The sequence below is a fragment of the Equus asinus genome, chromosome 10, assembly GCF_041296235.1.
Source record: "Equus asinus isolate D_3611 breed Donkey chromosome 10, EquAss-T2T_v2, whole genome shotgun sequence".
Taxonomy (NCBI): domain Eukaryota; kingdom Metazoa; phylum Chordata; class Mammalia; order Perissodactyla; family Equidae; genus Equus; species Equus asinus.
The window spans coordinates 32267060-32281767 of NC_091799.1; the positions used below are offsets into that span (position 1 = coordinate 32267060).

General features: G+C 37.9%; 1 protein-coding gene across 1 annotated transcript in view; it reads right to left on the bottom strand.

The window, feature by feature from the left end:
* HSDL2 (hydroxysteroid dehydrogenase like 2) overlaps positions 1-14708 on the bottom strand; it is a 70710-nt gene that overhangs the window by 47139 nt on the left and 8863 nt on the right. The window contains exons 2-6 of the mRNA XM_014834472.3: positions 13799-13962; positions 12424-12522; positions 6267-6381; positions 1182-1285; positions 70-168 (exon numbers count right to left, since the gene is read on the bottom strand). Coding sequence (XP_014689958.2) covers positions 70-168; positions 1182-1285; positions 6267-6381; positions 12424-12522; positions 13799-13962 — 581 coding nt within the window. The remainder of the gene's footprint in view (positions 1-69; positions 169-1181; positions 1286-6266; positions 6382-12423; positions 12523-13798; positions 13963-14708) is intronic.

Consider the following 14708-nt stretch of genomic DNA (forward strand, 5'->3'; position numbering starts at 1 on the left):
AGACACATCGCACGAGTGTCAAGGGCAATCAATGAGAATCCAATAAATGGATTTTTTTTAAGTACATACCTGTTTTAGGCCATAATGCATTGACTGCAATTTCACCTTTGAATTCTTCTGCCATTCCAAGCACACACATAGACATACCATACTTAGCAATGGTATAAGCTGAAGGAAACCACAAAGAATAGTATTTAATTAAGAAACAAACTAATTTGTGGGCATAAATAACCAATTTCCTTCTATTACTATTTCTTCCCTGATACATTTTTTCAGAATTCTCTAAGAATATAAAATATACAAAATATAATTTTAAAAATGTACTGTTTTCAAAAGAACTATTTTTATGGAAGTAGCTGAACAGGAATGAACTAGTTTTATATATTTCCATTCTAATATTTTATTAAAAGAAAAGATAAACTTTCATTTTTCTCAATATAGGGATGTTACTTGTTTTTTTTTTTTCTTTTTAAAGGATGAAAGTGATCATTTCAAGGGAAACTACTGCTAGTAAAACCACAACAAAAGGTTACACACTTGTTTAACCTACTCAATTAAAACAGTACTTCTTTCAGTTTTGCACCGTGGGTTTCTACTCCAACTGCCTGTGCAAATTTTAGTGAATGATGTAGCAGTAAGGGCTAAGTATCTGATACAACTATTTTAACGGAGACACCCATATGTAAACCTTGTCACTTAGCATACTTCCCACACAACCATCTTAAAGGAGGCACCCACACATAAATCTAGTTATTTAGCACACTCCCCTTAAGTCATTAGTTTGCTGTGAAATGTGAAGCATTTCATGGATAGTTTTTAACCAACTTCATTGAACAATAAGTTAACGTACAATAAAACACACCAATTGGGACTTGAAGGAGCTTTCTGGGATGATGGAAATCCCTATCTTGATTGGCAGGTTGGTTATCCAAGTGTATACATTTGTCAAAACTTATCATCAAAGAATCATTAAGATCTGTGCATTTTATTGAGTGTAAATTATACCTCAATTTTTTAGATTACAGACAAAAGATTAAGAATCTGCTTTCCAAAATGCTACCGATTCTGCATAGAAAATTTAATGTTGAATACTACGGACAAATTATGATTATATCATAGATATACTGATTTAATACAAAACAAATTAACCAAACAAACCATCCCCTCATTCTCCCACCTACCACAGTGCTGTTTGAACCACAGTGGGTTGAGGTTCAGTGGTGGGCTGAGATTGAGGATATGAGCGATTTTACTCTTTTTCAGATAAGGAATACATGCTTTAGATCTGAAAGCAAAAGAAAACACAAGTCAATAGCTTTCTAACACCTTCCTCACTTACATTTTAAACCACTGCTATAGAGCAAGGGAACTTGCTCAGTAATCTGTAGGGTACTTTCATTTGTTTGTTTTTACTTTTCTAGAATGAAGCTAAGAAGAACAACTAATTTTCATCCTTTGAAGCTTTGCTTAATGGCCTGACAACATGATCTGCTTGAAGAAAATAACCAAATCCTTGGCACATTAGCCTTAAATCCAACTCAACTATATCCTTCCAAGTTCTCCCTCCCCGACACACACACACAACTTTCAGTAACAGTTAATGTACTTGTCGGCCAGCAAAGCCAGCAGTGTGGTAAAGAACATGGGTGTTCAAGTCAGACCTGGGTTCAAATCTTCTTTCTGCCCCTTCATTGTGTGATCTTGGGCAAAACATATAGTCTTCTAATTCTCAGTTTTCTCACTTGTAAATGTTGGTAATACCTGCTACCATCTAGGACTGACCAAGGGATTAAAATGAGAGGATATATATGAGATACAACAGTGCAGATACTAAACATGAAATAAACAACTGCTATTATTAGTATGACATATGCTGACTAATTTCTTCTTAGTAGGTGTGGTATTCCTACTACATTGGAACTGCAATTTAATAATATAACTCCCAATCCATTCCCAAATTTAATTTGCACCAAAATGCAATGCAATATGTCTTTGAGGGCAATATTTAGTTTAAAAAAAAAAACTCTTCATAAGGGTATGCAAATTATTTTACAAAAGACTCAAGTCTAATATTTTAAAATTTTAATTATTAAGCTATAACATATTGTAGCATAATAATTTTATAGCTTTTAGTTTTATTTCTCATTCAATAACTTCTCGGACTTTAAACTAGTCCATTCTTCTTTCAAGTCAGTTTTCTGATTACCAAATGTACAACATTCTTGTTATCACCTGCAACACCTTTTCAAGTTTACGAACCAAATACAATCAACATCACTAAAGGGATTTTGTACATACTGCTGTTCCTTTCCAAAGATGCTTCACTTTTACGAGGGTGGGGGGGGAGGTGCAAATATTACCGCTCATATTCATTAAAATAGTGAAGGTGCACCTCAAAGCATCAATAAGAAACAAACCAAATCTATTTCAGGCAATAAAACGATATTTTACACTCGAAAGAGCTCCTCTCATTGACATTATAAGCATGAGCTTCTCCTTTGATCTATCAGACAAACCTTTCTACCTGCACTTCGCTCCCCTGACCCTCGACAGGGACTAATCCTACATCAGGTGCATTTTCACAGCACATGCCTTATCTTATATACTATACCGAAAACTCTTAGCACCACGCTTAGAGACTAACACCTTCAGTTTAAAGAAATAGTTAAGTTTATCGAAAACGTACTGTGTGCAAGGCCTTGCACTTACTACTTTTACATGAATTATTTTACTTACTCAGGGTTGTGAGCTCAAAGGCCTGTAGGGAAGTTGAGTAAATAAAGCAAACGGGGTATGAGAAAAATCAACTGTTCAGAAATATAATCGAACCTTATTACTGAATTTCTATAAGCATTTAACATGATACAAACACATACAATACTGGAGATTATATATTTAATTAAAACTTAAAAATACAAATTAAGGGTCTGCCTTCTACCTCCCCTCTGCCTTCCAACCCTGTTTTGCTAAACAACTAAAACACAAGGCACAGGCCACAGGCCCCTGGGCGCCAGGGACGAGGAGACAGCTCCAGTTCCTTGCTGAAACCTCCAAAGAGGTCAGTTCTCTGGGCCTCACCCCCACTCTCTGCCTGAGGATGCTCCCCAGGCTTCCCTGAGAAAACAATCTATATTTATTTTCCATGAAGAAATGAGTGTCACTAAATAAAACACAAGACAAAAATTAAAATGGAAATGTTTCATTATGAACTTCTCTGTTATAACTTATACCCTTCAAAGAGGGCTAAAAATCTGAACATTCTCTTTGGTCCAAAGGTCAATGTCAGGTCTTTCATTTGGCAATGCAATATGCCTTTAACTGGGAACAATAGTTAGTTTTACCTTAAAAATAGCTGTTCATAAATGTAAGAACTTTAAACAGTGAATAGAATCTTTGCTTAAAAAAGGGGTTTTTACTTTAGGGTATCTATTCCTGAGATATCTGTAGATTTCTTATTCCAATGTGCTCATATTTAGTTTAGAGACCTACAGCTTATATATTCCATTGTCAGTTCTTCAACTACACAAATAATTTCAATGAGAAAGGTAATTGAACACGGTTAGTTCATTTGCTTATAGTTTGAAATTAGGATTTTTTGTTTTGTTTTGAACTGAATCTTCAAATCTACAATTGTAGGGGCTGGCCCTGTGGCTGAGTGGTTAAGTTTGTGCGCTCCGCTGCATGCAGCCCAGTGTTTCATCGGTTCGAATCCTGGGCGCGGACATGGCACCACTCATCAAACCACGCTGAGGCAGCCTCCCACATGCCACAACTAGAAGGACCCACAACGAAGAAGAATATGCAACTATGTACCGGGGGGCTTTGGGGAGAAAAAGGAAAAAAAAAAAAACCTTCAAATCTACAATTGTAGTAATGTAGTTTAGGCCATCATTTTCATTTTTGGAAAATGACCTCAGCATAGGAAAGGGGCCAGATTGTTCTTGCAAGTGGATTTTCCAAAGACATAATTTCACAAGGAACGAACAATGAGAATCATACATTTGCGTTTACATAAGTGATAATGTCAGCTAAAAAAGCCAAGTCTTTGATGCAATCTTTGTTTGGGAACAGCTGAAAATTTTCTCTTGGGTGGCAAAAAGAGCTGATTTCTTTCAAATTAAAAACAAACTATCTTCAACAATATGCTACAGCCACACAGTCTTTTCACAGAGCAGACAATCACGTGTGTATTCAACATGAGGAAAGCACTGAACTGTCTGTGGTTCAACCCACGGAAGTGTATTTCGTTCTGAGAATTCATAACATAAGCCATTTTTAACTTTTTAGCAAGAGCACTTCCTAGCGAACAATACAATAAACAAACTGAATTTACGTACCTCAGTGAAACATTTCCACATTAGTGTAGATTTTCATAAGCTTAACGTTAACAATGACCATCACAGCAGCACTGTCTATAGCTATGATTACTAATTTTGACAAATCTATATTAACCCTCCTAAGACATTTCTCAACACTTAACAAGTCACTTCCTAATGCTCATATTACGGGTACCCAGTCTAAAAATTTTTTAATCACACCAAAATTCTCCTGACACCATAAATAAACATAACTAGGTGGATGGAATATTTATATCTGTGGCTTCATCACCTATATTAGAAACTGCCACAAATGATTCACCTTTCTCACATATTGTGCCCTTCTGAGCCTTAATTCAACATGGTGAGCAACAGTATTCCTGGTTGGTTTATATTTTTAAACACCTGTTTAAATGAGTGTTTACATTTAATCAAAATTCTTTCACAAAGTTTCCAGCTATAAAAGATTTTGATGCTCAGATAATTTCTTCATGTAACACATAACTGTATCACATACAACATTGCTGATTTTATTTGAAAATAAACACAAACCCTATTGAAATGTTAGTCCTTTTATAGCTCATTAAGTTTTTCACCACAATCTTTTCTATATGCTTGCCAAAGTTCTTACCATGGTTTGATTCACTACGATATACCTTACATATTGCGTTTACAGAAGTAAATTCAATAAAGTAAGCTCTCACTCATTTCAGTTGAACATATGGCCCTCTTGGCATAAGTCTCATTTTCCCACTTCAGATAGACATGGGTATGAGAAATATTTTACTTCCCTCTTTAATATAAGAAAAACAAAAGCATAAGAACAATGAACGGCAACTTGTTAGCCTATCCTCCACATTCAGAAGACAATGGAGCTCATGACCCATCTAATGAGCCAACTGATACTGTGCCACTCAGCCATGTAGGAATGCTGTCTTTATGTGGCCAGATTTTCCAATGCTTCAAGAAAATCCAGAAATCTGCATTTTTGTGTAAATATGATTTTTTTCATGTAGGCAACTGATGAAATTTTGAACGTAGGTAACTAATAAAAACAATTTTAACATGGTGAGGGCCAAGTTTTGCAAACCCAGCAAAACACAGCTGGGGGCAAAGTTTAGGACTAAGTTAACAAAGTTTATATTTAACCCTCATGACCAATCCTATGACATACTTCTTTATTATCCCCATTTTACAAATGAGGACACTAAACCTGCAAGAGGTAAGTTACTTGCACAAGGTCACGAGATAGAAAGTCATGAGGAATAGGGGGCAGGATTTGAATCCTACTCAGAGGAGTCTGGCTCCAAAGCCCAAGGTCCTAACCACCTGTTCTATTATACATATAAGGCAGATACACATAAGAGACATTTAAGGCAGACAAGCAAGTTCTATCTATCCTTATGTCTACAAGCAAAATGGTAGAACCCGAGGGTAAATAAATAAACAAATGGACACTTAAACAAAAGAGGGGACCATCTGATCAATCCAGAACAGATCTGGACTACCCTTCACTTTCATTCTATATTCTATATTTCTCCTGATATTGTTCAAGATAGAATTAGCCTTTTGTCAGTTACATTAAAATGTGATTCAAAATGAGCTTTCTGTTAGTTATATAACTTAAATTCAAGTGTTCTGTAGAGGAAGGAGAGACTATTGCTGGCTTGAGTAATAAGAAGACTATGAAAGACTTGGTATGCATATATGTATTTGTTCACGCAAACATTTGAAAATGCTTGAGCTATACTTCAGTCTTTCCTAGAGTCACAGAGAAAAGGAGCTCTGAATAAACTATTTACTTAAAATACTATCTGCTGCCTCGGAGTACTTTTAGGCCTTTACAAGTATTGAGTAGATTTTAAACTGTATTGATAATCCAGTTCAAATCTGTTTACAACTATTCTATGAGGAATCATTGCAACATTCTCTCCCACAACTCTAACTTACGTAAGGTAGGTGCCTCTGGTGTTGACATTCATCATCAAATCCACTCTCTTCGTAGGTGTCTCCAATGTGTTGGTCAAGCTGATAGCACTGGCGTTATTCACCAAAACATCAATTCCTGTTTTCAAATAATTAGTTTCCTATTAGTGTAACTTAAACTTCATAACAAAAAGAAATAAAAACATTTACATAGTTGAACCCTAAATTGACTCACAAATACTTCCTTTAGGTAATATGACTGACCAATACAACGATGTAAGACTCAGTAGCTGTGTTTAAAGGCCCAAATGATTTTCCCTGGCACCACGGAGACAGCCAATCATCAGAGCTCCACATGACACTACGAGGAGGCTTAGTCTTTAATGGTTTGTAGCTTCCATTCTTCTCTGTTCCCTTACCTTCTGGTCTTCCTTCCCTGTCTCCAAGAACCTTAAGTCAACGTCCTTAAAGTTTTCCCTCCTCTCTAGCATCTTTCCAAGGCCTGCCCTCTTTCCAATCACACCACTCCCCCTCCTCTCTAAGACCCTTACTTAAAGGAGAGAGCTCCTTTCTGGTCTTGGGAACTAGAAAAAGAGAACAGACCTAGAGTTTCAATTCCAGGGAAATTATCAAAGTAGACCAAGTTTGTTTTGTAACCCATACACAAAATAAAAGAAAATAAGTCTAGAATAACTATTATTTCTGCATAGTCTATCCAGTCCCTACCCATATGTAACATATTTTGTTTACAGTTATGAGTTTAATTAAATACGTTAAAATGATAAAATGCAAAAGTATTTCAAACCCTTCTCTGTGTTTCTACATGGACTTCATAATTCTTTCCAAAAAGCACTTAATGTTCCACCAAATAGAAATATCACAATTTCTACTGCTAGGGTTAGACTGTTGCAATAAACATCTTTTGTTATCCTTGTAACTTTGCCATGCCTCCCTCTCTCATAATATGTGGATAATGGTTTAAATAAGGTTATTATACTCACTGAAACACTTTAGTCATAAGCACCCTGTGTTCATATATAGCAACATTATAAAATTTTGATCACATCCTCCTTCCTCAATTTCCACACCCTTTAGTATAGAGTTTGTGTTGCTAACGTTTTCTTAAAATGTGTCCTTAGACTAGCTTTGGATTTAACTGTAATACATTTTATAGCTTCATTATAGTAAAACTCAAACTCAAGTAAATCATCTGTATATCCGAGACAAGTTCTAGGTGCTGTGACTACCACCTTTCCAGAATGAACATAACAATGCTTGCCTTCAGCAGTGGAAAAGGCCCGTGGAAAGAATTTTTAAATCTAGGACATGTTTCTCAATCCACAAAGCTAGTTGCTCAACCACATTACTAAGAGATAATCACCGAGGGCCTACTCTACACCAGCCACTCTGCCAGGCCTAAGAGACAAGATAATAGTCACTAAAGAAGAAACCAGGTGGGAGCAAAGCAAATTGAGGGTCAGGGTGAGATGCTGAACTGATGGGTATATATATGTGTGTATATATATATATATATATACACCACCTGTGTAGAATTACCCTACTCAGGAAGTTGAAGCCAGTGAGAGTGGATCCAATCAATGGATTCTTTGACTTTACTGACTTCATCTCTCTCACTACGTGATAACAAGTGACAAGTATGTTAGCAGCACAAACTCTGGGCCCAAAAGCAAAGAAAGCAGATGAGGAATGAAGATATACTGATGTGGCAAATATATCTGACTTGCCAATGATAAAGAAAAAAATGGGTCCAATTTAAGAGGTAGGTTAAAATACTAAACTCAGATGGGCCAGATTAAAATGGATCAGGGGACGTAGTGGGAAATGATACACAAAAGGCATATATGTGCCAGCTGCAGGAAAAAAAAAAGGTGGCAGGAAAGAATGTTTCTGTGGTTTATGAAATAGCATAATTTGGGGCCGGCCCCATGGCCAAGTGGTTAAGCTTGTGCGCTCTGCTTTGGCGGCCCAGGGTTTCGCCAGTTCAAATCCTGGTCGTGGACATGGCACCACGCATCAGGCCATGCTGAGGCAGCGTCCCACATGCCACAACTAGAAGGACCCACAGCTAAAAATACACAACCATGTACCGGGGGGCTATGGGAGAAAAAGGAAGAATAAAATCTTAAAAAAAAAATAATAATAACATAATTTGCTCAAGGCCTGAAAAACTCTGAAGGTGAGGGAAGGCAAGGGGATCGGGAGCACCAGGTGGCATGCTCATCAACTGCTCAGGACTTTGTCAAGGACAATTATCCAGCAGAGAGAAATATCAGGACGGAGGTAAACTTTTCCCTAAAAGGCAGAACTCAAAGGTCTACGGAATTCCAAACAGAAGGCCATACGAGTAGCAACCACAGTATGGAACTGAAACCAGACAAACAAAAAATAAAGGCATGGGATCTCTGTGGAAAAAGAATACAGAGGAAGAAGAAGAGCAGGCTATTAATCGTCTCTTATAGACAGGGCATCATCCTGATTAGGAGAGAGTAGCAGCCGAGTAGCTGAACAGCGCTCACTCTTAACTGCATTGTTATGCCAGGAAAGCAGAGGTTAATGGGAAAATGGAAAGCAAAAACTTTTAAATACAGTAGTTCCCCCTTATCTGCGGTTTCATTTTCCACAGTTTCAGTTACCTGTGGTGAATCGCCGTCAGAAAATATTAAATGGAAAATTCCAGAAATAAAAAATTCACGAATGTTAAATTGAGCGTTGTTCTGAGTAGTGCGATGAAATCTCCCAATGTCCATCCGAGGACATAAATCATCCCTTTGTCAGGCGTATCCACACTATACCTGCTACCCACTCATTAGTCACTCAGTAGCCGTCTTGGACATCAAATCAAATGTCAAGGTAGAATAGTGCTTGTGTTCAAGTAACCCTTTATTTTACTTAATAATGGCCCTCAAGCTCAAGAGCAGTGATGCTGGTAATTCGGATATGCCAAAGGGAAGATGTTAAGTGCTTGCTTTAAGTGAAAAGGTGAAAGTTCTCGACTTAATAAGGAAAGGAACAAAATCATATGCTCAGGTTAAGATCCACGGTAACTTTTGTTACAGCATGTTGTTATAACTGTTCTATTTTATTATTAGCTATTGTTGTTAATCTCTTACTGTGCCTAATTTATAAATTAAACTTCATCATGGGTATTATGTATAGGAAAAAACAAAGCACATATAGGGTTCAGTACTATACATGGTTTCAGGCATCCACTGGGGGGTCTTGGAACGTATCCCTCAGGGCTGCGGGTGGGGGACCACTGTATAGCAAAGTCGATACTAAGGAGAGAAGGAAATCTTAGGAAAGATTCCAAAATAGAGTAACTCCATGACCAATCTGTAAATTTAGCAAGAATACAGAAGTGTTTCAGATGCCCCTCTCAACAACAGACAGCAAAATATATTGGGAGATTTTTTTCCCCAAAGATATGGAAAGCATCACCTCTTAATTGAAGATTTCTACCAAGTGAGTTTAAGTTCCCATGACATGAGTTCCAGGCCAATAATACAGATCAACAGGTATCCGAAGAAACAAAAACCAACATTTCCCTCTGTTCCTTCCATTTTCTCTGTCTACTCCTGGAAAAATAGATCACATGATAGGTAAAATTAGAATAATCCAACATTGAAGATGCTGAAGGAATGATACCAGGTCCAATGGAAACAAGAAGCTATCGTGGCTGAGAATAAACCCCAGACTACCGGTGCAACTGAGTGAAACCTCTTTGGCTGGGACAAAACAGAACAAGAAAATGCGAGAGGAGAGATTTCTAGCTTTAATTTTCCCAAGAAAGATTTCAATTTGGGTCTTCAAGTTCTCTGTGGCAACAAGAGAAGAAATTCATTTGTGAGACTTTAATTTCCCTGTAGGAGCCTGTCGATGCAAATAATCTGTAACCAACCTATAAATCAAAATTGGGGTGAGTTTATTATGAGCCAGATCTGAGGACCATATAGCCCGGGAGAGTCCTTTCACAAAGGAATGGAACACTCCAAAGAAGTCGGGTTGACACAGTGGTTATATACCATCAAAGAGCATGTATCACATATGATTGGAATGTCCCTTTTACAATAGTCACGAGATTGCTTTGCTGGCATGGCTTTTCACATAGCAATTGATGAACACAGCAGGTAGCACGTCTGTGGTTTCAAGCCAGGTGGTCACAAGGTGAGCACTGTAGGCCAGCAATCAATCCTTAGTTTAGAGAGAGATGCTTATCCTTAAGGAAATGCCAATGTGGGGGAAGTTCCATTCTTATCTTTAAGGGCATTGTTCTTATCTTTGGGACATGGTAAATACTTAAAAGATACACAATGCACGCTCAGTGGCCACCTCAGGCCCTTTTGGAAAAACAAGTTCAGACCAAATTAGTTTTACACCAAATGTCTTCCCCATATACTCCAATATATCCTTTTGCTTGCCATTTATTGATCAAGCCCAATACTGGAAAGTGGAGATCCTTCACATTTTGACAGTCAAGCATATACTATTGGGCTATGCTGTATTAGCACATACTGTACAACTCTCTCTGGTGAACCAGGCTGGACAGCACAAGTAGACTTCAAATGGAAAGTTACATAGCGGGTAAATTCTGGGCCTGAACAGTATGGCCTTGAGTACCTTTAACTAATGTCCTGTCTTGACCCATTTCAGAGGGTTCTTGGGACCATACCGGACAACAACTGAACTGTTGTTAGGACAGAAATAAAGGTTGAGCAAGGGCTCAGATGAAGGTGGCAGCAGCCTTCCCCAATATTCTGATGATCTCATTCTCCAAGAAGGATAAACTCACCCTCAGTTGATAGACACAATGGATCAACAGACAGAACTAAAACTGGATGAATACAGGGATAGGAAAAGTTCCAGTCTATCCCCACGCACCTCCTCCCTTAATTCCTCCCTAAAAAATGAATGGATACACTAATTAAGTCCAATCCTTATTAGCACTAACTGGCCACTTTTACTAGCAGCTGAAGTCATTTTAGATAAAAGGTCTTGCACATGAATGTGGCTTCCTCTCCTTTCTCTTCCACATTTATGGCCCTATCAGTAAGAAAAAAATCAGTAAGTTTGCATTCTCTCTCCTCTTCTCAAGTGGGCATTCACATCACTTTGGGAAACGTGGCCACCTAGGGGTAAGATTTTGGATTTAAAGGAAGAGGCCCCACTTGAGCCAAAGCTCCATGCTCCAGTCCAGTATAACACAGCTCTCTACCCTGGGGGTTAGAAGCAAAAGCCTCGCTAAGGAGACAGCACTACCTTATTCCCATTGGCCAATATCCCTTGTATGTCCATACAGTCTCTGGAATATTAGGAGGGAGCGTGGTAATGGTTTGGGTAGGATTTGGACATGGCTAGGTGCTTTGCTATAATATCATCAAAACCTTAGCTCAACCCCAAATGCCTGCCTTCTAGGAGATTATGAACTAACTGGGGAGAAAAAAGAACTACTAAGATCTAAAGCAGTACAAGATAAGGATCGAAGGAATGTTTTAGGGGTTCAGAGAAAGAAACATACACTTCTGATGAGTGGGCATGGTCAGGGAATTGGCTTCACGAAGGAGATGAGATTTAAGCACAGAAAGATGGGATTGCAAAAGACAGAGAAGGGAGCATTTCAGGAAAGATCGGAGGTGGAAGGCTGGGCACTAGAGGAGCCTCAGGAAGGGGAAGAGAAAATGCGAAGAGGTAAAAAATTCAAGGTAAGGAGATGGAAGTCAACTATTTTGGCTAGAGTAGGGAGTTTACACAGGGGTCTAGAAGATGGAATCAAAAAAGTCTGTTGAGATCAGAATGTGAAATATCTTGAACGCCAATAAGTTATCTGCACTTTTCCAATAAATATGAAAAAGTTATCAAATGACAGTTAGATTAATTGGGGAGAGGCAAGTGGATGGGGTCTGGGAAACTACTTGGTTAGATGTACATTATTGTCAGGGTTCTAACTCAATACTGGATGGCAGATTTGTTATATTATTCAAAATAATTGTCAACAATTAAAAAAAGTCATCAGATGGTTTTAAGCTATGTTTCTGTGTCAGCAAATACTCATTTGGGGTTATATTCCAAGGACTCAGAAAATTTTAAAAAATTAAAAATTAAAATTATAGTTACACCTATATTGCAAAAATAGTCAACAATTATTTCAGAATTAAGGCACTACCTCCAAATTTCTCAACTGCTTTCTCCACTGCATTATTGATTTGCTGTTCATCTCTCACATCAACAACACATGGCAAGGCCTTTCCTCCAGCTGCTTCGACTACAAAGGATAAACAAACAAAAAAAGCATGAAAGCATTCAAATATTAAACTTGTCGTTCTGATACAAGAGTCAAAAGAAATTAGTATCCCATTTTCAGAAAATCAATATAAATAACTATGTCTCATAACTACTAGCAACTCGATTCTACAGTAGGAAAGATTGACCAACCCATCTCCAGCTTCAGACTAGCTGGACCAACTCTATAAAAAACAAAAAATGGAAGGTAATTTTAAAAGAATTCTATGAAAAAGCAAAAAAAGAAAAATAATTTTAAAAAGCTTTATTATGGAAAATTTCAAAAGGATACAAAAAACATAAAGAATAGTATAATGAATTAGCATGAATCTATCATCTACTTTCAACGATTATTAATGTTTTACCAGTTGTTTAATTTGTTTCATTTATCTGCCCCTAATCCCATTTTGGGTTTTGCTGATGTATTTTAAAACAAATCCCAGGCATCATTTCACTCATACATACTCCATATGCATTCCCCTAACATAACCACAATGCTATTAACCTAACTAATAAAACTAGCAATATCAACTGAAGTTGAAATTTTAAGCCCTCCCTCCTGATACTCTGACTAAAACAATTCCTTGAATATCAGCACTCAATAATTATTTGTGAACTGAAAGTATTAAAATGATGACTTGAGAATTGTGCAGAGAATAAATCACACAGAGAGCTTTTTCAAGCGTTCACATCATCCACCATTCAAGTATCTCCTCTCCGCTTCCACTCCAGCTCTCTGCTCCCATCCAAGAACCACTGCCCTCTCGAGACACGATTTTTAATGGGAGTCTCTCATATTACTCAAAACTGCTGGAGAGGGGCCGGCCTGGTGGCACAGTGGTTAAGTTCGCATGTTCCGCTTTGTGGCGGCCCGGGGTTTGCCAGTTCGGATGCTGGGTGTGGACATGGCACCGCTTGGCAAGCCATGCTGTAGTAGGCGTCCTACGTATAAAGTAGAGGAAGATGGGCATGGATGTTAGCTCAGGGCCAGTGCCAGTCTTCTTCAGAAAAAGAGGAGGATTGGCAGTAGTTAGCTCAGGGCTAATCTTCCTCAAAAAAATAAACAAACAAAAAACCAAACTGCTAGAGAAGAACAACAGAGCCTAATCCCTACTCTAAGGTGTCAAAATACTTCTTTAGCCAGATAAAATTATTTTTAGGGCAGCTTTCAAACAGCTATAATTAAACTCTCCAGCAAATTCTCTACATATTAAAACCACGGGAAGGGCATTTCATGCAAAGGGCATTGTCACACTCACCTTCTTCAGCAGCGGTATAGATTGTGCCTGAAAGTCTGGGGTGTGGATGGGTGGTCTTCGCAGCAATGACAATATTTGCTCCGTCCTTTGCAGCTTTCAATGCAATAGCTTTGCCAATGCCACGGCTTGCGCCTGTGATAAAAACCGTGCATCCCGCTAGCTTCCTACAACAGAACAAGTGCGACCTTATTAGAAATCTCAACGTTTTATTTACTTACCAGTGTCAGGAATGCATGCACATTTTCACAATATATGCTTCCCCCTCTGAAACTTTCTCTAAACCCTCTTCCCTCCTCCTCTGATAGTTAATAATTCTACTGGACTCCCATCGTACGATTTAGAAACTGTTTATTACAAATGCCGTTGGCCAGACTTGCTGTGATTTGGCAAACAAAATCTGCTCAAAGGAGAAGTAAATCTGAAAGAGAAATGAGGAATTAATAAACTACATAAACATGCATTTTCTTGCCCACTTTTACAGTGTTAAAGCTTATTTTTGGGTAGCAGGATAGTGAGTAAATTTTATCATATTCTTCAAATTTTCTACAATGAATACATACCACTTAAAAGAAATTATCTAAAAGCAAATAATTGCTTAATGGATGCTGATCATTGCTCATAACAGCGAGAGTGGAAACAACAGAAATGTCCATTAACTGATGAATGGATAAATAACACGTGGCATATCCAACCACCGAGGGGTGTGGGATTTCTTTTTGAGGATCATGAAAAGGTTTTAAAATTGATTGTGGTGATGGTTGCACTACTCTGTGAATATACTAAAAGCCACTGAATTGTATACTTTAAACAGGTGAATTGTGTGGTGTGTGAATTACATCTCAATAAAGCCATTACTCACACAAAACTAGGAGGCTGGCAAAGAACTCAGGGTATTGATCAAAAGCTTCTC